Source organism: Micromys minutus, assembly GCF_963924665.1.
Source record: "Micromys minutus genome assembly, chromosome: 20".
Lineage (NCBI taxonomy): Eukaryota > Metazoa > Chordata > Mammalia > Rodentia > Muridae > Micromys > Micromys minutus.
Genome location: NC_137955.1, coordinates 44,771,239 through 44,797,465, shown reverse-complemented (window position 1 = coordinate 44,797,465; position 26,227 = coordinate 44,771,239). Strand labels below are relative to the sequence as shown.

Genomic DNA, 26,227 nt, shown 5'->3' with positions numbered 1-26,227 from the left:
GTCTGAGGACCAGGAGCCATTCTTGTGAGGCAGATACCGTCAGCGGCTTAAGACGGAACATCCGGCTTCCCCTTAGCTGCAGGAAGGTGTCTGCAAAGGCGTCCGGGACCCAGAAGGGCTCTTGGGGCTTGGCATCTAACTGGTGTGAACTGGCTTGAAGAGATTTGCCTAAGATCAGGTCCCTTTTATGGAATCCGTGCTCACATCGGGGGCATGAAGAGACCGGCTTGGAGAAGAAAACCAAGCGTTGCATGCACAGCGCTAACCTGGGCGACGGATGCCACCAGTGAATGGGGCTAAAGAGATATTCTGCAGAGCTGCCGCTGAGACCTGGGAAGTCAGGGCTACTTAAGCTCCTGTTGCTATTTTCCTTGTTTAGCTATCTGTATGGCTTGCCCATCACGAACTTTGAAGATGTGCTTGTTCCAATATCAAGGGTAAGACTTGCCTTTCCTAGGGCAAGATGTTTTTCATCTCACTGACTGCTTAAAGGAAAATCGGATCTTATTTTAAAATATCATTATTTCCACAAGGTTACTAAACAGATTATCTGATTTCGGTTAAAAGGCCAAACAGCTGGACGAGGCGAAGCCTCTTTCAGTAAAGACCATTTTATTTGTAGATGCTCCAAACAGGAGACAAATGAGGACAAACCCCATATAGTTCATAAACAAGAAGTGCACACTACAGTTCCACATGATTTGAGCCATCTTTGATCTATTTTTAACTCTGCTTCGGTGCTTAAGAGAAACTCACAGGGAAAATGATTCAATAAAAAAGCAATATCCCCAAGGGACCACAGTTAAATAGAGTTGAGTTTGGAAACGGGTCGCCTGGGCTTAACAAAGGGCAGGCATGGGTTCGGTGAGTCTTTGGCACAGCATGGCTTCAGAGTCAACTGTGAATTTGGAGAGATCTTATGCTGTATTCAATATAAAAATTCCAAGCAAACTCAGAAATATTTTATGTAAAAAGGGGGGTTAAAAATGGTATTTTCAAACAATCTGAAATCATGGATTTGAGAGATCCTGCTTTGATTTGTTGTTAAAATTATTCAATATATACATTTAATACCTGCAGTAGAATTACAGGAAAATCATTTTGTCCACAATAGATCCATTATTACTATTATGTGGAGATAGTCACTTAGATTAGAAGTTACAGAACATATGCTCTAAGACTGACTTCTCGAGGCTCCCATTAGCCCAAAATCTAAGCATTATTCTGCCTGTTGGCAATCTTAGGCTTGTGTATTAAGCCACTTCTGTAAAAGTAGCATCCTGCATCCTCTGGTAGTTTAGAAATAAGAGGTTAGGATCTTTCTGTGCACAGTGGCTCCCCCTCACCCCGCAAGATACTAAAATTGTTTCTAATTTCACATCACAGGCGAAACTATTCTCTTACACTGCTCACTGCGACCCACCGCATATAAAACACAGCAACACATAACCATACACAGCCAGCTCCCACCACACAACTTATCACAACACACAATGCAAATGTAGTTCTAGTGCCACAATACAGAAGACAAATATGCATTTTTCACACCCCACACACTTTATAATAATTTCGATCAATGACGATCGGTGTCTATTTAACCGTTCATTCTCAGCCCCCTGGCAAAGTGGAAGCTCTATAGTAGGTGTTCAATAATTTAATAAAAGTTTACAGTTCAAAATTATTTATTATCCTTTTAATTAAGAGATTAATTAATTAATAACTTGGAATTGAACTTGGCTTGAAATAAAAATACACTGGAGGTTAAATATCCTTGTATTTAAAACACTTTATACTGGCTTCCCAGAAAACTGACTTGGTTAAGAACTATAGCATGGGAGCAGGTGACCGAGTGCACTCTGGGGCTCAAGACAGAAAAGAACAGGGGAAGGTGGCAGTGTATTAGTCGGGATTCTCCTAACAGACCGAAAGGTTGACATGAGATAGTGGGTGGGTAAGCTGGAAACGTATGTATCCCATCAGACACGCTGAGATGTAGAAGTTGGTATAAATTATAGATAGATGCAAAGGGACTTATTAGAGAGGTTGGCTCACCTGAATATTCAGGCAGAGAAGTCCCATTATAGGCGACCTGCCAGCTGGGGACACAGAGGAGAGATGACAAGCTTTAAGTCCCAAAGGCTTAGACTTTGGATGCTAATGATTTAAGCATACTCTGAAATCAAAGGCTGAAAACCCAAAGCCATTTGTTTAAGCCACAGAAGTCAGAAGCCAGAGATCATATATCCGAGGCAGGCAGAAGTGAATCTCCCTGTCTCCCAAAGGGAGAAGGAGAGAGAAGAAATAGTTTGCTTTACACTCTATCTGGGTCCCAGCAAGCTGGATGTCACCACCCCCATTGGGGATGGACGCTCTCTACTCAGGACACAGAGAAGACCAGTCTTGTATGGATACACAATCACAACCCCAAAACGAATGCTCCCTGAAATTCCTTATATAGTTATGCCAATTCCAAGGCTAGTTATAGCAGGAAAGACAAGGAGAGAGAGGGTATATGTATGTGTGTGTGTGTGTGTGTGTGTGTGTGTGTGCGTGCGTGTGTGTGTGTGTGTGTGTGTGTGTGTGTGTGTGTGTGTGTGTATACTGGGTATGATCCCTGGGCTCTTCAAATTAAAATCAGGCTTGAGGATTGGTATAAGAAATGCTAGAGGAATTTGGTAACTGACAAAATGAACAAAGTTAAGATGACTGTGTGGTTAGGAAGACTGTCACGGCATTACCACCCTGATGTGAGAAGTGTCAGGTTCTGGAAAATCCTACATGCCATGGTTTCAAGTGTATTATTGTTGCTCAGGGTATAAAGTCCCACAGGTCCCATACCTGCATTAGAAAGACTGTTTCGTAGACTGACCTGGAGATGGGTTTTTGCCGCTACTTACCTGTCCTGATAGCCCTTACCTAAGCAATCTTGACTGCTGTAACCAATGCTCTGAAGGCAGAGACAGGGGATCTGCTGTAGATAGGCATGGACTGTGTGATGTTTGTGACTGCCACACAATAATTTTGGAAATGAGGCTGCACTGAGTCTACAACTGGATTCACTTAAACCAACTTTATCATTGTAAGGACAGGATTCAAGTAATTCATTTCCTCCCCGCTTTGTACATCTTGCAGCTACCCATGTTTACCAAATAAATTTTCCTCTGCATGCATATTACAAATTCAGACACGGTGAGCAGTTCTGGCTTGCTCTCCTCTCACCTGCCTCCTGCCTCTAGTTTTATCAAACACTTTGATCAAGAAAAATTTAGGGTGTGTACCCGGAGGGTTAAAACTAGATAAACTTAATAACAAAATAAAAATCATCCAGGAGGGGCTTGAAGAAATCAGACATCTATTAAACTTTGGTAAAGGTGTCAAGGGAAAAAAATTCCATTATAAATCAGAAGACCAGTGCTATAGGTAGAAACTTCTATACTGTCCCAGAAGATGAATGTCCTCTCTCCAGTGACAGGAAACAAAGAAACAAAAAAACAAACAAACAAACAAAAAAAACAACAACAAAAAAGATGTGTAGGAATTGGGGTTGGGGCGCAAATGGAAAGAATTAGAAATGGTCATCGGTGTTAAAAAGAGTAATTAATCCAGAGGAGAGGGAGCATTATGTTAGCAATTAATACTTCTTCATGAAATGATAAAGCAATTAATGCGGACCTCAGCGTGGAAAGTAGCACTCTGAAGTGGCAGCCAGGGGTTGGAAAAGAGGGAAGATGGTGATATGATGTTACAAAGGCTCTCAGAATGAAGAGGATCCAAGAGAAGCTAACATCCATAAGTGCAGGGGGCGGCTCTTTCTCTTCCAGTAACTTTGAGTTATTTTTTCCTGCAGTAAATGCAAAACGTGCAATGACAGACAGGGACATGGTTTTCAGGACACTGCACACTAGAAAGTGTTGATACTTCACAGTGAGCAGTGGCAGATGAAGATTGTAGACTCTCTACAATACTGAGGAAGGTTCCCAAACTTCCAAGTTGACCTCATGACTTCCTCCAACAGGGGTGACACTTGATAGGGTAGACTCTTCATGGTAGTGGTCCCCAGCAATAATGTTTTCCACCTGGCTCCAGTAGGAGTGACATGGACCTCAGGCAATGTGCAATCTCAGACTTGGCCACAGTTCAGTGGCCTATCAGGAGAATAGATGTCTAATATAACCGAGTCCCGATAAACCCAACTTCCTTCTTATGGTGATACAGAAAGCGTTCGACACTAGAACCACTTCTGCTGTAGCTCTAGCACCTCTTCTCCATGGAGACCAATGTTCACCATCTGTAGGCCACTCAATGATTATTTAGACCTTGATGTCATTTTTGATGCTCTCAGGTCCTAATAAAATGCAATCTGACCTCAGAGTCTGGGTTGTAGGCTTTAATTCAGCATGTCTAACCAGCCATTAATGGTATCTTAGCCCATAGTCTCACTTTGGGTAGCCAGGGTTTAGTGGTTAAACCAGTCAAGAGTGGGGGTCCTCCCCCATCATGCTGGTGGACACCTATATTCATGTTGCTTATTTCTCATGGAGTTTTCCTTTGATGTCCCTAAACTCCCACCTTCTTAGAGTGGAACATGAGGGTTGGTACATGGAGATAGCAGAAGTCGAGGGGTTCCTCTTTCCCCTGGGGTCTAGTGATACCTATTTAAAACCTGTGAAAATGGGAGTCATACTTCCTTCCCTCTGTGAAGTTATCAGCATGATGAAATGAAGTGTTGGGTCCTATCTCCTATCTGTGAGGCACACCATCTCGGAAACACAGTCCCTCAAAAGCTTTTTGACAACCATTCTTTGCTCAGATTTCTTCTCAAGTGAATGTTAGAGGATGAGACATTGAAGGGAAACAGGTCCCGCTCCTTACAAAGTGTTCACTAAGGGAGTTACAATGATGAATTCACTTTACAAACTGAATACATACTTTGTATGATTTCTATAAAAATTCTTTCTTAGCTTGCCATATGATGTGAAATGGACTTTGGAACATACCCAAACAATCCAGACACACACCCTCTCTCTCTGTCTCTGTCTCTGTCTCTGTCTCTCTCTCTCTCTGTCTCTCTCTCTCTGTCTCTCTCTCTCTTTCTCTCTCTCTCCCTTTTGCGGAATAAATGAGTGGATTTTAAACAGTTTCATCGCAGAAAAAAAATAAACATGTGAGATGAATTTTTTCATTCACATTAAAATCCCATCCAAATTTCACACTGTGTCTCATTATAATAAAATGCTTATCTGTCAATCAAAATTAAAATAGTTCGGTCATGCAAATCTCTATTATAAAAACTGGCTCAAGTGGTCACTGAGTAATAATTATTTTTAACTGAAGTGTTCAGAGCTTTAATCTACAATTATCATAATAGCTTGGTTTAAATATGTCCAGTGTCCCCAAAAGTCCAATTGCTGGGAAAAGCCTGGACCCTGGTGGTACATAATTGGGAATGTGTAGGAAGTTGAGTTTAAGGCAATAAGTACCTATAAGTCATTGAGTCGTGCACCAAAGGTCTATGGAAGCCTGGCTCCCGTATCTCCCTCATTTTCTTCTTGGGTCATGATGCCAGAGATTCATTCTGCCCTATTCTCACCAAATCATACTGCCCTCATCATAGGCTCAAAGGTATAGGGCTACCAGATTTTTGACTAGAACCTCCAGACGGTGAATCAAAATAATTTTTTTCTAGTTATATTTGTTTATTACTTCATTTATTTCACTATATGATTTCATGGCTAATATATATGAAATTAAAGTTCGCCTCTAACCTCAAAAAATTAAAAGCAGAAATTAAAACGTGTTTGAACTATGGAGCCGGATGAAATCTACAAACACTGTACTATTCACAGTGTTACAAGTTTATCCACTCTCAACATTTTTATGACTTAAGCCAGGCATTGGCATCCAAATGACAGAGAGTAAAAGGTTACCCTAAATATTTTTATTATGTTCTTAAGCATGAAAATGAAATGGAAAAAAAAGTGATAGATTTCCATGGGGAATTGGCATAAGACAGGCTTAGGAACTAAGGCAACCTGAAGAGCAAGGAATCAGCCAGAACAATTAAAATAGGGCATTCATTTCCATAAATAGAAAATTTTAAAGTGTTTCATGGCACTCTATACAAAAGATAAAGAAGACATTACTATTAAAATGCATATTTGTTATGATTTTAAATGTTTTTATTTTCACTACAAGCTTCTGGCAAAAAATTTAAGTCCCATTTTTGAGTTCTCTAAACACCAGCAGGAGATTGCCTGCATTACCTCACAATGGTCCAAACACCCTGAAGCATTTCCAGAGGCTTCCCACCATCCAATGGATTCTATGCAGAGAAACGCCCGACTGAGGTGCCATTTTGAAGCAGGTTATCTGTTCTTGTTCTGTTTTATTCCAGGGGGAAGATACCACATGACCAAGATGACAGCAGTTTCAACTTCCATCAGCTTTCAGAAGACTTTAAATTTTCATTAGGATAATTTAAAAGTGGGAACTTCAATATAACAGAAGCGGGACAAAAGGGTAATAATGTCCCTTCCAGTGCAGGCTCTCAACAAAGCCTGCAGACTCTGATGCCTCTCACCAGCTTCTGTCAACGAGAAGGCTCTTCTAACGAAACAAGGCTCAGCAGTTTTAATAACTGTATTAGTTTCTCCTTGATGAACTGGCATCATCCTTAATATTATTCTTCGTATACCAAAGTAAAGAAGGGTGCAGCGAACAGGTAAAACAATATTTATTGTAACAGTTTCTTCTCATCCTATTCCAAGATTAATTGGTGTTGCTTTTGGCATTTTCATAAGCCTTTGGAATGGGCAGGAGGGCAGCGACACAGCAATCGGGCTATTCCTTCTATTTTATATAACCGCTCATTACTCGGGGACCTCCAGCTTGAGGTACAGATGCTTAATGAGGAGGACAGTAAGCAATATATTCTTGTTGTCTTGTTAGTTATTGTCTCTGAAGAGCTTTCACCTGATCAGACTGGTTGGGAATACTTAGGTCAATGTATTCTGTTTTGTCCAGCACCCTGACAATTCACAGGATGCTGGAATGGGTTTTTTTGTTTGTTTTTGTTTGTTTGTTTGTTTGAACAAGGATGTTCTCACACAAAACATGCAGTACTTTCCTGGTAGAGTAGCAACACTTTTCCCCTGAATATCTACATTAAATGATAACTGGATGAAAATGATGTGTTGCATGTGCATTTTTACATCTTCTATTTCATTTAAGATTGGTAACATTTTCCCATTGATACAAAATGTTTATTCCCAGGTGTCCAGAAGTTTGATTTAACACTTAGAGCCAACCTACCTAGTGATCTATGCTCAGAAAGTAAGATCAGTAATAAAAATACCAGGGCTCAGTCTAATTTTTGGCAAGTACTAGAAATGCAATTCATGAACTATACCATAGAAATGAACTGTCTTCCTTGCGTAACTAAGAAAGACAACTGAATTATTCCCTATCCCGGATCCCGTGTTTATCTCGCTTTCTCTCAAGGCCCTGTCTGTGCTCTGCTGTAGGGGCTCAGAACCATAAGCCTCGCCCTAGAGCTCCTAGAGATGTTGATCTCGAATTCCAAAAGCTGTGTCATCCTCATCCAGGATCCAAGCTTCCAATCACCTCTCTCACCCTTCACTCACAAGTTGCTGAGGCATAACTGAACTCCCCAAGACAGGTGCTTTTAAGAGACTCTCAGTGCAGACTCATGGTCTAACAGAGCAAAATATTGAACTCCAAGGGTTATCAATAAGCTAAGGACGATGTCATGGGTCAGTGGGATTCACCGCTGTATTGTAAGAGATGCTGTTTGTTAGACCAGCGCCTCCAGGGCACATGCTATTTAGTCTATACTAACTGCCCATTTAGGTTGAGCTGAATAGAGTTGCTATTATAGTAAGTCAAACTGCAGGATTTCAGCAACAATATATATTTTCTCTCACATCATTAAAGTATATACCCTGTAGCCTTGCTCCAATCAGCGTTCCGTTTGTTTTATGGCATTTGGAACCTTGTGTTCAGCCTTTACATAATTTAAGAAATTAAAGCAATTTCCCATGGGGTTATGCCCATTAACTGTAAACCTACACTTTTTTCCGTTACAACCCCTGATGTGTTTGTAGTTGCTTTTCAATTAAGCAGATCAAGTAGATGCCCTTTTTCTTTTCTTTTTTATTCTATGCACACAAGGGATTCTCTCAACACTTACACCTCAGCTGACTTCTCTGTTCCTCTCATAAACTGCATTACCATCTCATTACTGAGGGTGAAGAACTTTTCTTATTCTCTGCTCACTACATCCTATGTCAAACAAGATATATGGAAACCTGTTTATGTCCTTTGGCCTTCACATGAACACAGACCACAATGGTATCTAATGCTTCTTGGCACCATGCAATTAAAATCAAAAGAACTACAACAAAAACCTTTTGTTCACTTTCAGACCTCAATATCCTCTCAACCACCCGTTAAGAATCAAGTTAAAGCCACCTTGTGATTTGGTGTTGGCATGGTTATCTATCATCAGGAATACAAACAACAAAGGCTGCTGAGGATGGGGGATGGAAGAGAAAATTATACTGGGGGTAAGCTTGGAAATCAGTCTAGTCACATGAAAACAAGAATTGTAGTTCTGAAAAGTTTTCCTTACTTAAATCAAAACACTTATGCAATTTACCCCAAAGTGACCAAGCTGGGGGTCCTACAGCAATATTTGCACTGTCATGTTTATGAAGACACACAGAGGAGTTAACTGTTGGACCTAGTCTAGTTAACAAGCAATGGATGAGGGAAAGGTGGGATGGTATAGACACACAATGGAGGCTTGCTGAGCTATAATGAATGCAGTAGTTGTTTTCGGGAAGATGGATGGAACAAGAGGTCATGATCACATGAAGTCAATGGAGCTAGTTTCACAAAGACAAGTGTCACGTTCTTCTCTCCTATGTAGAATAGGAGAGAAGCCTATTGGATAGAGGATGACAATCAATAATGTAGAAGGAAACACAGAAAGAGGAGGGAATTCGAAAGAGCAATGGTGGGAGTGAATACAGTCACAGTAATTCCCTCTATGTGTGTGGAGATGCTATAATGAACCCCGTTATTTGGCATAATTAACATATACTAAAAGACAAAGTACACCTTAAATGGCTTTCTCTTTTAGGTTTCCTGTGGCCGTCATAAATCACCACTGAGGGAAATCAACCTGGGGAGAAGAGATTTGTGTTAGTTTTTGTTTTTTAATTTACAATTCCCTCGACTAATGTTTTACCAAGACAAATCAAAAGAGGAACTTGTGGTAGAAACTTGGACACAAAAGCTGATGCAGACTCTTCAGAAGAATGCTGCTACTGGCTTCTTCCCTATGGTTTGCTCAGGCTCCTTTCTTACCGCACTTGGGACCCCAGCCAGGGATGGTAACATTCAGAGATCTGGGACCTCCCACATCCATCACCAATCAAGAATATATATCACAAGCTTGCCCAGAGGTAAACTAACAATTTCTCAGTCGAGGTGCTGTCTTCACAAATGTGTCAAGTTGACAAAAAACAAGTTGGTACAATGGCTCAGTCAGCTAAACACATGAGCTATGAGGTTGGTGCAATTAAGACAGTCGAGATCCAGTCCCAGGAATGAAGGGAGTGAGGTTGTTGAATGCTGCAGGGAACTTCCTGTTGGGACCAATTGACTCTCATTGTAGAAAAGCAAAAGCATGAACAGCTTCAAAATAAAGAATGGCTTTATGGTCTAAGCTCCACCATCTTTCAAACTAGGTTTCCATGAATTTTATGGACAAGACTCTAAGGGAGGTCATGGACATTATTTTTGATCAGTTTTAAAATAAATGCTAAAGTATTGACAGCCAACAGCATAGGTCAGTGATATGAACCAGCCACTAACACCAAATGTTCTGTCACTAACTATAATAAGTGACACATAGGCTGTTGCCATTTAAGGTATAAAATGAGAGTGTTCTCACTTTGTAAGGGCAGGGTTTAGAAATGATGATTTTTATTAAGTAATCTATTTGAGAAGGTACAAAATAAGTTTGTGCTTTTCAAAGGCAATGCTCGAGAAGCTCAAGAAAGAAGTTGAATGCATTTTTAATCTGACATTACCGCCAACTGAAAGTCTGTACCACCTCTTCATCACAAACCCTCAATTAAGCATCCCCGACCTCACTCTCTTGTTGCATATTCATAAGTTTGTTTCATATACACGGGGGAATCGAAGAATAAGAGAAAACATGACATATTTTTCTGAATCTGACTTATTTAATACAATGATCTCCAATTGTAGACAGTTACTGGAAATAGTATAGTTTTATTCTTGAATGCAACTCATTCTATGGTGGTGGTGGTGGTGGTGGTGGTGGTGTGTGTGTGTGTGTGTGTGTGTGTGTGTACATGTTTTGTCCATTAATATATTGATTGATTTCATGGCTTAGATAATGTGAACAGTGCTTTAGTGGTGCTACGTCTGTTGTATATAGACTTATATCCCTTTGAATATATACTTAATATATAAGACCAGTAAAACTGTCCTATGGTAGTTCTATGACATTTTCTTTCTTCATTTCCCCTGAGGAACTCCCAGTGATTTCCACAGTGGCCAGGCCTATTACATACATTCCTACCAGAACTGCATAAAGATTCCTGTGCCCCTCATATGATCAGTAGTGTTTATTGTTTTTGTTCACTTGCCTGTAGCTATCTTAACTGGGATAAGATAGAATTTTAACACAGCTTTGACTTATGTATTTCTTGTGGTTAGGAAGCTGATTTTTTTCCCCAGGTTTATTTGTATTTCATCTTTTGAAAATGATCTATTTCTTTGATGTATTAACTGACTTGACTTTGATTTCTTACATCTACATTAGAAATTCTTTATACATTCTCTATATTAGTTGATTTGAGAGCAAACAAAAATTCAGTCACCAAGTCTCTAGTCCAGTGGAAACACTGCTGCTTATGAGATGCTTAGCTAAGTGATATCTAAAGCATGTCTGTCTCTTCAGGCTCACATTTGGAGGTTCACAGGCATCCAGGATGGGTGTCTTCCTTTTCACTCCTCACACTGATCGTGTCTTCCCTCACTTCAGGTTGTAGCACTCTGAGCAGAAGACTGATCAGAAAGGTTATACCAGCATAGCTCCTGGTTAAGGGAAAACATTCCTTAAAGGAATAAAGTCCAAGGAATGCCCCCAGGTATGTTGTTGGGAAAAATTGTTTCTGACTAGGGAGTAAAAACAAGGCTGACTTTGCTCATAAACTTCATGTTTGCAACAAGATGGTTTTGGTGACTGTGACCCATTCACTGAAGATAAATTATAAACAGCACAGCGGATACATACTTATTTACACAAATTCTGTTTAAAACCATAGTGGCTCCATAGTCCTACCCCATCTGAAGTTGTCTCTCTACAGTTCCAGTATCATACAGTGTGCTTTAGGCTCCGTGAACATCTAGGTCACAACAGAAAGCCAGTAGCAGCTGACCAGCAGGCCACAGTGCACACAGCCTTACTTCCATATCCCTTCCACACAGTCACTGTATCATCTCTAGTCTTCATAAGAAGGGGACATCATCCAAGAAGATATTTTGAGAGATAGAATGAGAAACCCATTTAAATATTTTTGTAACCATTATTGTATGTGTTACACTGTTCCCAAGTCACTGTTATAGGGTTTTCACTGTTTCAGCCTTGCTGTGCTCAATTTATAAGGTAAATCTAACACAAGCTCTATGTGGAGAAAACAATGATTATATCATCTGTGGTGGTGCCGTCACTGAGGCCAGGGCTACACCTGCACAATGGAAACTCAGATGGCACTTGAGGATAAACAAAAACAAAAGGGAGCGTCAGGCATTTCAGCACAGTAGGGGCTTTGCTGCTCTGGGTTTGGTTCTGAGTTTATCTTCTTTACCACACTCTCCCAGGACAGACTGACAGGTTAGTTCACAGGCATGAGAAGTCAGGGGGAACCATCTGTGCTCCGCAGAACAAACTCACAGCTTCCTGGGCATATATATAATAATTGAAGTGCAGAACTCTGTGAATTACCATGGAAACATTCTAAGGGATACTAACCTAGTAACTGTTTGAAATGTTTACAGGGAACAGGCTACTGTGTGTGACGCACACGTGAAACGGCCTAATGAGGGTAAGTGTGTAAATTCCACAGAGACATGCTAAAAGAGGGAAATAAATGAGCATCATCGTCATGAGTTAGATGACTCCTAGCATAAAGTTTCAATTTCCCAGAAGTAGACCAGACAGCTGTGAAAAATGTGGTTTATTACAGAGAGACCACTGAAGTTTACAGCACACATGGAAGTCTGCTGAAGGGTGGCTGTTGAGAAAATTAGCTGTTTACATGGAAAAGAAAAAAAAAAAAAAGGAAAGTTAAATCTATCTTGATATACCGAATTTAAAACAATCAACAGATTGCAACATAAAAACTCATACTTTGTCTGTGAATGGGATAACTCATTGTTGTAATCTCTTACATTGTTTAAAGATTCAAAAACAAGTTTCTAATGACAAGACCCAAAAGAACCACTGACTGGGTGTCTTAGTTATGGTTTTTATTGCTATAATGAAACACCAGGAACAAAAAGCAAGCTGGGGAGAAAAGGGATTTATTGGGCGTTCTCTTCCATCACTGCTGAAGAAAGTCAGGACAGGAACTCAGACAGGCAGAAGCTGAGGCAGTGCCATGCTGACGTGCTTTTTAAGGCTTGCTTGACAAGGCTTGTCCAGCTACTTACTTATGGAAACCAAGGCCACCTGCCCAGGGATGGCACCACCCACAATGGGCTGGGTCCTGCCCTATTGATCACTAATTGAGAAAATGCCTTACAGCTGGATCTCATGGAGGTATTTCTTTAACTGAATCTCCTTCTCTGATGATTCTAGCTTGTGTTGTAACCATATAAATATTAAATTAGTTTAATTTATGTGTTGGGGTCTAGGAAGTTTCCAGGAAACACAAACCTAGAACCCAGACATAAGCATGCTAATAAAAACAACAAACAAAAAACTCACAATACCCAACCAAACAAAAAAGCTAATGATCTGTCTATTAAAAGGTGAGACAAGCAGGTGAAGGAAGCCAAAGACTTTGGAGAACAAAACTGTAGTATGTCTAACCAGCAGAGCTGACTATATTAAGGATGAAAATACCTAAGTTAAAATGAAAATGTCAATATAAAAATATGCAAAATGCATAAATAGCATTTAGGAGCTTTGTAAACATCAATAGATAATAAAAATACTTAGTCTTCCATTAGAGCAGAAATTGGAAAAATGAAATCTTCAAAGGCTCCAGATTCAGAAGAACAAATAATAATTCGGAAACCATTTGCTGGGAGTACCCGGGGAGAATTAGACAATTTCTCAGCATTATGCCCTAGTTGTTGATCTCTGTCCCATACGCAGGAGAAGCAAAGCTTTCCCACACCATGAACATCACTCAGCTACGTCCCCAGCCATTTGTTTACAAGTTCAAACCTGAATATTTAGAGAAAATTCTGTATCCATAACAGATTCCCTGAAATACAGTCACATGATGGTGGAGACAGTATCAGCTAAGAACATGGACGCACTACAAACCGCCCACTCCAACACAAGTGATCTCAAATAGTAGAAATGAGAATATTTTTTTAAAAGCAGTTTGCAAAAAATTTAGAACATATATGTGAAACATGTATTAAATGAGTCTGTGTGGAAAATATTAAGAACTTAAGGAAATGATAAAATGAGAAACTCAAATGTAATATTCTGACCTTGTGAGGAAGATAACGGAGAGACAAAAAAGGAGTTAGTAATAGCTATTGGCCAGAGACATTTTCTTAAAAATCATGAGCTTATAAATATTATATATTCAAACTGTACACGCTACTATCTTGAATTATTGCTTCTGAAAATTGTATTTATATATCCTAATTTTAAATACATTCTTTTTACATTAAATTAAACCCTTGTAATAAATGATAACATTTTCAAAAGCAGTATATAATTTAGTCTACTATATGAGAATTACTTTCTTTTAAAATATCACTGGATCTAATTAGCATCTCAGAGCTTCACTTGCTTTGTACTTATCTGACTTATAATGAACGTATTCTCCCTAGAATGAAGCCAGTTAACTATTCTGTGAAAAACTGGAAATCTATTCCCCTGACCTTACCACCAACAGTTCCTCCATGTTTTTCTTAAGATTCCCTTATTCTTCATTTTCTTATTGTTTCTTTAAAACCATTCAAATATTCTTTGGAGGTTTGTTTCTTCATTAGTTTAGGATTCCTCTGTTCTCACTCCAAGTGTTACACACAAAACAAGCTTATGATTAAACTTCTTCCCTCTGGAATGCTAGCTCATTAACCAATCTAATAAATACTTGAAATGGTCAAGGTTAAGATTAAAGTGTACTTCGGGAGCCCCACCCTGAATGAAAACAATGTTTAAGGGAACCATTGTTGGCCAGGTAGGGTATCAAACTGAATGAAGTCCAGGCCAACCAAAGCTTTCCCAATATCTGTGTCCAGAGGCGAACTTGGCAGAATTTAGTCTGGGGTTGGGGGCAGGGCCTAGAATAGTTAACATTTTACCTCCTAGCATCTTGGATATTCCCCTGCAGAGACTGCACTGTTGAACACATGGTCTCTGACACAGGTGAGGAGACACCCTGCTCACCATGTGCGACATTGCTTGATTGGCTCGCTGCCGACGTCCTCCCATTACATAATAACTTTCTGCAGGCTCTGCCCTATGTTCCCCTTGCAAACCATAGGCAAGATGCTGTAATTCTTAATGAACTTGGCTGGCATAATATACAATTTGTGCAAGACCTCCTCTCTCCAGTTTTCCCATTTTGATTATTTTCTGATGTTCTACTCTTTCCTTTAGGAATCCTGTCACTAAACAACAGCCGACTTGTCTAGGTCATTAAAACTACAGCTTAAGCAGAGAAGGCAATTTTCCCTTCTTATATGAAGCTGTTTCCTAGCACCATATGTTGTGAGGCACATAGTAGGCTTAACACTTGTATTAACTGATGAATGGATAATAGAGTTTCTACGTTCCTGCTCTTCTTACTAGAGGACATCATAACCCATGTTCATTATTTTTATTTTTCAGTGCCCTTGGAACATACCCATAAGAAAATAAGCAGAGTTCTTTTTTCTTTTACGTTTTTGGGGGTGGGGGAGGGGGAGACACAAATTCCATACAATGCCTTTAGGTTCCATAACCCCTCAAACAATTCAAGGTATTCAAAGAACACTAACATTCAAGGTTTAAGTAACAAAAGGAATTTTATTTTTTCCCACATTAATCGCCTTAGTACAAATCTTTCTTGGCACTAGGTGGTTGGAAATTCAATACACCTTATCAATACTTTAACGGTGTCCTAAGAATTCACTGTTATTGAGCAACAATCAACGTGAGAGTACCTACAAATTTCATATTAAATATATCATCAAAAAAGATGGCCTGGCTACAACACCACCCCATCTATAACTTTGCCATAGTGTTCCTGTCCAGAAATGGCAGTGGTTAGAATACTTTATCTTTAGTTTGGTATAGTCATAATCTCCTATCAACTAAAAGAAAAGAAACAAAAAGCTTGCTTTACCCCTGTGTGTATCTCTGTGTGTGTATGTGTGTGTGTGCATGTGTGAGAGACAGAGAGACACAGAAAGAGACAGAAAGACAGAGAGAGAGAAAGAGAGGGGGTAGGAATTGTGGTATTTCTTTCCTTTTTATGAATGTGACACAAACACCATCACATTACGTTTGGATCAGTTAAGAAAAATTCAAGACTGGTCCATAGGTATCAAATACTTTGTGAGTGCTAAAGATTATAATTTTCTGTGTTTCTACAAGAAACCCTTGTAACAGACCTAAAAGGGTAGCATCCTCCCAACATCAAGTAGTTACAGAAATGGAAAGGGAGAACCTGCATGAAGCTGGCAATATTGAAAGCTGACATCCAAATATAGAACTCACAGGTTCCAACTCTATAGTCTTCACCATCGCCCTAACAAGAACTTCTTAAAGGCAAGCCAAGCATAGTTAGAAATTCATAATTTAGCAGGCAATGTGTGAGTCCCTAGAGACAGAATTTAATGATTTACATTAAATGAGGTGTGATAAAATGACAATGAGTTCTTAACAGGTGGACACCATCGTTCACACATCAGAGAAAGAAGGTTAATTGCTAAATTTTGAGGAAAGTCGGCAGTCAATTCCTTGGACAGATCTTTTCAATAAACTCTTGCTGAGAGCTACATTCTCGAATAAGTCCATAAGACTAAGCAACAATGTGTGGCTGTTTTTTAAACCTCTTCAGTTCTTAAGGCACTAAACAAGCAGATGTTTGAGAATCCTGGGCCTTATAAATCCTGCTGCACTGTCAACAAATTAGCCAACATCTTTGCTGCCTGCTGCTAACACAGCAATCTCTTACATTTAAAATTCTGATAGTTTCTCCTCGATAGAAGAGAATTAGAATACATTCACAGACAACTTGGTAGAACAAATCAGGAAGTTTTTGTTTGAAATGGTGAAGCTTCTAGTACAAGTTAAGTGTATAGTACTGGTCTAGAACAGCATCAAATGTTTGTAAAATGTTTTGAAAAACTCACTTCCCATCCCTTTCCTATACCAGTTCACCAAATGAAGTTTCCAGGAACTCTGTATCTAACACTGAAACCTAATTCCTTTTGTTTAACTTCTAAGACCTAACTCCAGAAAGAGGGGCATTGCCAGATCCCCCAAGATTTGTTTACCAGTTTCTCTAACCTTATGTATGAACTCCAGATGCAATAAGATTTGACTTCCCAAAAATAAGATGGAAACCACTTGAAAAAGACACCCAAAATGGTGCTCTGGGAGCTATATGTAGACATGCCCCTATGCAAGTTCACATATGCAAAATAATAGAAAAGTATTCCATTCCTGACTGCAAAAGACAGTGTGAACAAGATGAAGAACCTAAGAGAAATAGCTGGAGCAAACCCAGGACCAGCTGTTTTCTGATGCACAGGTAAGGAAATACCCATTGATCTCAAATACAAATAAGTATCTTGCACCTGTGTCATACCAATCCATCTCTGAAGAGAAAGAACACTAGAAGACAAACTTGAGCCCAAAGAGAAGGTTAACTATACTCAAGAGGATGAAAGGAATAATATTCACAAATGTTTACCCCCAAAGAAGTCTAAAACAAGCAAACAAATGCCAATAACAACAAAGTAACAAGAGTTAGTAAGGACTGTTCATTAGTAACTCTAGCTATTAATGGTCTCCATTCCCCAATAAAAAGACACAGACTAAAAGATTGGGTTAGAAAACAGGAACCTTCTTTTTGCTGCCTCCAAGAAATGTACATTATATCACAGAGCAGCATTACCTTATGGTAGAGAGATGGAAAAAGGTATTGCAAGAAAAATGATCCAAGAAGCAAGCTGGAGTAGCTATTTAACTTTGACAATACAGACATCAAACCAAAACTAATTAGACATTACATTCTCATTAAAGGAAATACTACATTTATGCACAAAACACACAAGTAGTCCCAAGTTCATAAAAGAAATTATACTAAAACTAAAACCACATATTGAAGCTCACACAGTAATAGTTGGTGAATTCAATTCTGTTCAATAGAAATAAACAAATTCATGAAACCTAAGTAACTTCCTACTGAATGAAAGTTGTGTGTCATGACAGAAATCAATTGAAAAACAAAACAAATAGAACCTTTTAGGACCAAATGAAACCACGATATTATAAAATCTCTGGGACACAGCAAAGTTAGTTCACAGAAAAGTTATAGCTTGAATAAATACAAAGAAACAACAACAAAAAGGGAAAGAGAACAACTGAAGAGATCTCATGTGAATGACAATAATACAGTTGAAAGCAAAGAAACAAGAGGAGGAGGAGGAGGAGGAGGAGGAGGAGGAGGAGGAGGAGGAGGAGGAGGAGCAGGAGGAGGAGGAGGAGCAGGAGGAGGAGGAGGAGGAGGAGCAGGAGGAGGAGGAGGAGGAGGAGGAGGAGGAGGAGGAGGAGGAGAAGGAGCAACCTCAACAACAACCAAGAAAAAAGAAAAAAAAAAAAAAAGAACAAGATAAAATAATACTGAAATAGTCAAACCAAAGACATAATGAAGTCTAAAGGTAACATCAGTGAAACAAAACAAAACCAACACCCCATAAAATCCATGGGGGAAAATGATTCTCTGTAAGGTTCCTTGTGTGAGTTTTCTTTCATTGTACCTTGTCATTCTCTGAGTGTTTGCTCTAGATTGTGAACACAAACACTGTATTACTTGCCACATATTTTTGTCCAGAGTGAAAGGAAGGTTGGTTTGTAAAATCTGTGTTGCTCAATAATTAGAAGACAATAAAAAGGTTCCACAGATATTTGCTGAGAAACAAAAACATACATGATAGACAAGCAACATATTCTCCCTTTTCTCTTTGTAAAGATATAGAGAAGCTTTATCACAATTTTATAGCTAGAAAACAGATTCAAAGCCATTTAAAATATATCCCCAGGCAAAGCTACCCTAACACCTAGAAACACAATATACCTGTGCACACAGTAGATCTGTGCTTGCTTTTTGTTTGTGTTGAGTGCTGGAGATTGAATACAGGGTCTCATTCAGGCCACAAAAGTACAATGACCAAGAGTCACATTCCCAGCCCAACAATGGTGAAATTAAAATATAATTTATATAACTAAAATCTCATCATTTCTCATCTCTGAGAGGAAAAATGTTCCAAAATAGAAACACACACACAAAAAAAAAATTTCTAGGCTAATTAAACATTTACAGATTTCATTTTGCTCCCAATCAAAATGTTATATTTCAAAATTCATTATAGCTCTCCTACACCATCTGTCTTATGATAAAATATCTGTGAATAAAATTTTGTGAATTGATTATTTTTAGATTTAAAATACATACTAGTTCTTTGAAATGGCATTTCAGAAAGAAGCTTAGCTTCAAAAATTATGGAAAGGTTTAGACACATTTTCACATGACGCTAACAAGTAACTATAGGGTTTCAATTGTATAAATGACCTACATCTCTTCCTGGATGAGATGACTCTGGTCGATTTTAAAACAATGAACTTAACTCAGTATCCGCTTTTATTAACACAAATTTTAGTAAATGTATTAAATGTCCACAGATGGTCTGTGAATGAGCCAGAGCCTCTCAGGAGAAAACTGAATGGCCTCTCTATATAAAAACTACACTAATAACATCTTATCTCGCTTGTGGAAGGGTAAGTCTCAGAACCATACTTAGATGAATAATCTCCACATCATCATCATTTTGCAGATGACTTAAAAGAATGCAGAAAGTCAGTTAAAGAGTGTTGGGTGTTCCCAAAGTGAAAAGGATGGAACAGATAGAGAAGGTTCCCTTTGTGACTCAAGACACAGGCAGACACTTCCTAAGAACATTTCAACATATGCGTTTGGGGGAGAAAGATACCCAGATTCAAAAATCAGTACATATCTTTTGTACCTGAGAAAATTCTTTCAATGTCTATCTGCAAAGTGAAAGACTGAAAGTTATAGTGTAATTAGAGTACATTATGAGATTTATGTGAGCCACACTGTGTTATGCCAGCACTATGGAAATGGCTCCGTACATAGTTTCTTTAATAATTTTTAAATTGCTGCTATTACTATCATTTAAAGCCCTCAGCACCCTCTTGACATCAGAATAGTCTTTAAGGCTAAAACTTACATAAGTCCTGCTCTTACATTCAGCTACACTGAAACTTCAGGTCATTATCTTAGCAAGTAGTTTTCACAAAATCTAACAAGAGTGAACAGTGAGAATACATGATCTTATTAGAAAATGTCAGTACTTTTCATATAATGTAATTACATACCAGCAAAGTAACAGTCTCATACACTGCTACCTAAATATACTCACGACAACCATGTAGAGTCCTGTGTTACCTAACCATAGGCATATACACACTAAGAGGTCTATAGTGAGGTACGTTTTATTATTGTATTAACATTTTATGTACCTGCGCCAACTGAAATGATCACGTCATGAGGTTTTATGTCCTATGTCATTTCAGCCATGAATGTGGCATTGTGTTGACTGTAATGATGTATAACATGTATGCTGACATGACATACACATGTATAATCTGAAGAAAATGGCACATGGTATGCACTGTGTTTTGCAGCATGGAAATGCTTATATGTGATACGATTAATGATATCGCCAAACCAGTAACAGCCCAGCAGAGACACAACAGGATATCTGTCCCTTCACCATCTCCACACTCGGTTACTACTCAGGGCCACTGCCTATGTGCTCACTAAAGGTCTGTCTTAAAGAATTACCTACGGACCAGCAGAGGCGACAGAGGACCGACAGACACCTACGTATTAGTGGTTGAGAAACCCATTCAACTTAACATAATAGGAGGCTGCAGCAGCTTAAGCTGATTCATCTTTATGGTTGTGTGGATATGATTCTAAATGATTCTGTACAGTAACCTAAGATTCTATCTAGTCCAGATGAGAGAGGACCAGAGAGCTGACACTGGGGGAAAGAAGGATGACACGGAATCCTGCTGGCACATTCACTAACTGTGCCGATATAGTTTCTGGACAAGAGCTGATTGGAAACCTATGTAGAAAATTGATGTGGTGGACCCAGAATCATTCTAGAATGTTCCTCCTACCTTATACAGAGTTAGGAAAGAATGGTAATAGGAAATCTTAAGTGAGTAATTTTAGGATTGAAATTGAATATAATGTGTATAAGGGTAGGGAACTAGAAAAGAGATCAAATAGAGAGACATATTCATTGAACAGCACGGAATTAGGAACGCTTCTGATGGACACTTCTGCTCCAAATTTCATATTAAAAATAAATGCAAAAAACTCTTTTTAAGAAAAAATGTGTCAGCTCAGAAAAATAACTTCATAAAAGTAAAGCATACATTCTAAAATAATGTAGAAAGGATCCCTGCAAAGGTGACTTGTGATGTCAGCTCAACAAACATGGTTTCTTGCTGTGTACACATTTCCAAATTGATTATTTTCTAGGAAAGGTGCGGGGCAGCGCTACCCAGGATGGAGGCTGCGAACGAACAGGTAAATACATTGATGGTAAAATATGAGAACTTAAAGCAAAACAGATGTTAATTTAGTAAGTGCTGACAGATCTACCAAATCACAGGCCCAGGAGCTCTTAGTGGGTGTTATACTTTAGTCCATGGTTCCTCAGATACCAGAACCACTTGATGAGATGGATACATGGTGGTTTTCCTCTTCCTCACTGGTGCAGTTTCAGACTATCTTGCAACACCAAAGTAAATGTAGCACATCAGCCCTTTCCTTACTTCTTTGTACAATGGGAAGTTTGGATTTTAGACATTGGCATAATGAGTTTTAGAGACTTCAGAAATACTGGTGAGTGGCTCCACACAGCAGAGCATGGTGGTTAATGTTCGCTGTCAAACAGATTGGATTTAGGGGTACCTAATGAATTGGATTTAGGGGTATCTAATGAAACACGAGAGTTTTTTCAGAGTTTTATTGAAGACAGAAGACCCGCCTCAATGTGCAAATCACAGGCTCAGATAGATATGGGTGAGAATAACTATGACGAAGGAAAGGAGGCCAGCAGAGTGTCCACTTTTCTCTCTGTCTTCCCTGATCCCTGGTCACGTTAGCCTTACAATTCCACCTCCTCCTTCCCTGCCAGGACTTGTGACAGACTCAAATTAACCCTTTGAAACTGCAGAGCTCAGATGAGTTCTTTCTTCTATGAGTTGCCTTGGTCATGGTATCTTATCACAGGGAAAAAAATGTAACCAAGCCACATAACTTCAAAAAGGCTTTGCAAATAGAACACAATATCCTACCCCTAACTCTAAGCAAGTTCAAAAACACGGGGCACAATTATTTCTACCAAAAATATTTCATTGCAATTCAAGAAGAACAATATCAGACACCTAGTGTCACTGTGTATTTCTATTCTCACTTTGGATGAGGGAACAAAGAGCCAACAAAACTCATAATGTAGCTTTCAGAATAAAATGTCTGTCATAGTTCTCCCCATGACAGAGTAAGTGCTGGCCCTCACAAGTGTACTGTTAAAGCAGCAGTGCAATTAGGGGCAAGTCCACAAGGAGCATCACCATACTATGGAGAGAGAGCCTCTATACAGCCTCCCTGCCTCGTCTGTTAATGCTCTCGCATTCAGTCAGAGAGATGTTGGAATCCATTTACCCATACGGTGCTATTTCCTTAGCCAAGAAATCTTCCTACAGATAAAAAAAATACCCAAAATACAGTGTCAAACAGATGGCAGAGAAATGCACTATGTTTCAGAACAGAAAGTTAAACCTTGTACATGATCCTACTGAGGATGATTTCTTCTATTATAAATTATTTTATTATAGATGCATTTATAGTAAATATGTAACGGTAATCAAGTGACTATGAAAATGTTTTAAAAGATGTGTCTCACGCTAACTAATTGAGCACTTTCAGCCGTAAAGTACCAAATATTCTTCCATATGCAGTTGCTTCTGAAGGAGTAATTTGTAGCAGCATTATGCATTAGCAAACTATTGGGTTGCTATCAAAACATTTCATCTTAGTAACCTGCAGTTCTCTATCATTTGGAGGGGAAAAAAAACACCAAACCCAAAACCTGTGCTTTGACATCTGATTCCCAACAATTTCACTGTAGCAAAGCCTCCCTTTGTGTATGACTGTACAAATTTTGCAGTCAGCACAAGTATTAATTTTGTTAAGAAGAGTTTCAGGTACAAATCAGGCTACACTATACAGCTTCTGAACTATTTAAGTCTTACTTTCTGTCCCTTACAACTTCTTTCCCACGTCTGAGTGTCCTAATCCCCTGGCTAGCTTTCAAAGGGAGCAAACGTGACTACTCCTGAAGGCAACAAGTAGAGAAGACCCTGGGGCCCAGAGCCGGTACCTGATGCTGCTCATGCTGCCTGTCTCCGAGCCAAGCTTGCATCGCTCCAACTGGCTGGCCACGATCTGACGTTCCGCCTCCAGCTCTCGGGTCAGCCTTTCAAACTGTAATTCCTGAAAGAAACACACAGAAAGGATGAATGGTAGCACCTAAGAAACACACCTTTAGAACCGAGGGGACGGGAAGATGGACAGGGAGAGCAGGACTTTTCAAGGTGTCAACTTTCAGAAACAGGGCATTGCTGGAGAATCAGGCAGGGGTTTGAATACAGATGTGGAGGACACTGGTCCCAGGTCACTAATATGCGTTATTTATTATCTGTTTCATCATTTTAAAGATGGGCTAAAATATTCATTTCATAAGCTGGAAGCCAGAGTTACCCAGCTAAACCCGTTTTGCCTCTTAGCTCTCGTTTTTATTCTTTTGTTTGACAAGTAAAATTATGAGAAGTTGGGTATTTAAGAAAAGTGTTAGCAGTTATTTGGATTTTCATATTTAGCTATTTAAAATTATATTTAACTCTTTTAATAATTAAATTATATGCACAGTTGTATTGTGAGAATAAAAAAATAATATTGCAACCTGAAAATAGGGAAGAGGTAGATTTTTGGAGAACTAAATCCTCGCAAAGGTTAGTGGGTTTATCTTTCTAAAACAGTCCACTATCTTATTAGCCACCTTAAGATGTTTGTGGAAGAGTTTTTTATATTGAAGGTTGTGATGGTTCCTTTAGTGTTAATTAAAAAATATATTGCCCATAATAGTGGAATTTGTTCAAATGTTGACATTATTTGGGGGATTAATGTATAAGACACTGCAAATGAGAGAGGTCCTCTTATCAGATTGGTTAAACCGAGGACACTTCTGGGTCAAGCTCAATTTTTCCCTCAGCACGTTCTGAAAGGCACCAACTAGTCCAGGTAAAAGGTGAACATGAAGATTCCTGTTCAGTGGGTCTCAGACCTGTAGCCTGGCCTCCTCTATAATTAAACAATTTCTTTGGAAGTTTCTCCTCACATCAATATCCAATTCCTCATTTCCAGTCTTAAATCTGCCCGTGCTACAAGAAGCCAAATCATACACTTTTATTTAACACACCTCTAAAACAATGAACTTCAAGACTATACAGTGTTCTTCCCAGCCAGCCAGAAGTCTATGATTTGTGTTTAAGTTATGTATTATGGGGACACAGTACAACAATCTATTCCACAGTTTAAGATCAAGTTACACACACGCAGGACATGCTTGCAGCTGGTCTCCCAGTGTGCTTTGCTCATGCCAGTCAACGGTCAGGAACAAGTCAGGAGACAAATAGTAGTTACAATTGACGGAAGACAGTTAGCAGTCATGAGGGATAGGAAACAGGTGTTAAAAGGGAGGAAAACCACTCAGCACTCAGGGCTGTGGGAAACAGGATCATGGCTAAGAGTGATGGAAAGTCGGCGAGCAGGAGTGACCACAGATAGTCTATAGTCAAGAGCAAAGAGACAGTCAAAGGTTGGGAGTGAGAGGAAGGAGCAGCATGGTTGGGAGTACGAGGAGAGTCAATGGTCAGGAGAGATGGGAGACTGGGTATGCGAGATGGTGATCGATTTTCATTTGAAACCTGCCTTATGAAGAGATACTGAGAATTTCCAGCATTCTGTATCCCTTCCAATAGACACAGCATCCCCCTTTCTGAAGAAAACCCTGAATATTTCTTACAGTGTAGTTTTTTAAAGAGGTAATACATTGAGATACACAAGACTTGAATAAATCTTTACTTTGTACTCATTTTATTGTTTTTGAGAATTTCACACACAAGTACTGTACTTACATCACTTCCTCTCCTCTTTCTCCTGCACAATAGCATTCATGAGCACTGACACACACACACACATACACACACACACACACACACACACACACACACTCTCACACACACACACACACACTCTCTCTCACACACACACACACACACACTCTCTCTCCTTATTGACCTCTTCTTCAATTATTATTGTTTGATACATATATATGTAAATAATCTGCAAGATACATTTAGTGTTACTCTCATATGTATGTGTAGGGATGACCTATACCACTCTTATCTCCTGCCTAAAGAATATAACATTGTACTACACAAACAATTGCTTGCCACGCTCACTACAACTATACTCACAATAGCAGCAAAATGGAAACAGCCTAAATGTCCTACAATGGGTAAATGGTTAAGGAAAATGTGGTCTGTCTGCATGATGAGAAATTCATATTCAAATGTAAAGAAAAGTAATCTCAGCTTTTAAAATTTTTCCCCACAGTATCTCTCGTTTATACTGTTTCTAACCCAATTTTTATAAATGTCTGCATTTGCCGTAACTTTATAGGATTATAGATAAGGTATTTTTCTCTCTGCCTCCACAATATATTTATCTGTCATGGATTATGTGATTCTTGATAACATTCCTTGACATAAATTTTATTTGGGATTCACTGAGCTGCTCAGGTCTGTGGATTGTTAGTGTCTATCATACATAAAACGGAAAGTTAATCATTATCTTTACAAATGTTCTTCACTGCATGCTTTGCTTCAGTGAGAATACAATCTGTTACTTGGAACTGACTCTCAACCCAAAAACTGTACACTGAAAGTTTCTGTGTTAAATTCTGTATGTTTTCTCCTGGTGTATTCAATAAAATAATCTTTTCCTGTGCGCCATTCCAGCCATTCCATATTTCATTAATTCTGTACAGAATATTCTATTCCAGACTCCAATAAATAAAAACCCCAATACCCCTGTCTGGGGCATTCGACTGGGCCTCTTGTTAGCATGAAGGAATGCACTCTTTCACTGTTCTGATGTATCTGTTAGCAGCATTGTCAATCGGGTCCAGCTGATTGCCATCTTTTGTCAATGTGGCTCTCAGCCTGGGCTCCACTGCACACATTGTACCCTTTGGACATCGAGATGCCTCGAATTTTCCTTCTTTGGGTTCTGAACTTCTTCATATTCCTATGAATGTTACCAGTTCTCTTCTGAGTCACTATGAAGTCACTGGAAGGTAACTCAATTCTTTGGACGCTTTCCTATAAGATTTGTTCACAAAAACTAGGGCATTTTAACTAGTGCCATTTATGCTCCAAGAGCTTCCACTCTGCCCCTGCGGAAAACTCTTCTCGTGGATTAGCCTGGAAATTTCAGTGGCATCTGTATACCCATCTTCCCACCAGCACTTCTATCTTCCT

At 39.1% G+C, this 26,227-nt stretch overlaps 1 protein-coding gene across 2 annotated transcripts in view; it reads right to left on the bottom strand.

The window, feature by feature from the left end:
• CTNND2 (catenin delta 2) overlaps positions 1–26,227 on the bottom strand; it is a gene marked incomplete at its 5' end in the record, with an annotated part of 778,908 nt that overhangs the window by 481,544 nt on the left and 271,137 nt on the right. For both annotated transcript variants that reach the window (XM_080933837.1, XM_080933838.1), the window contains one exon: positions 23,005–23,117. In XM_080933837.1, the coding sequence (XP_080789963.1) occupies positions 23,005–23,117 (113 nt within the window). The remainder of the gene's footprint in view (positions 1–23,004; positions 23,118–26,227) is intronic.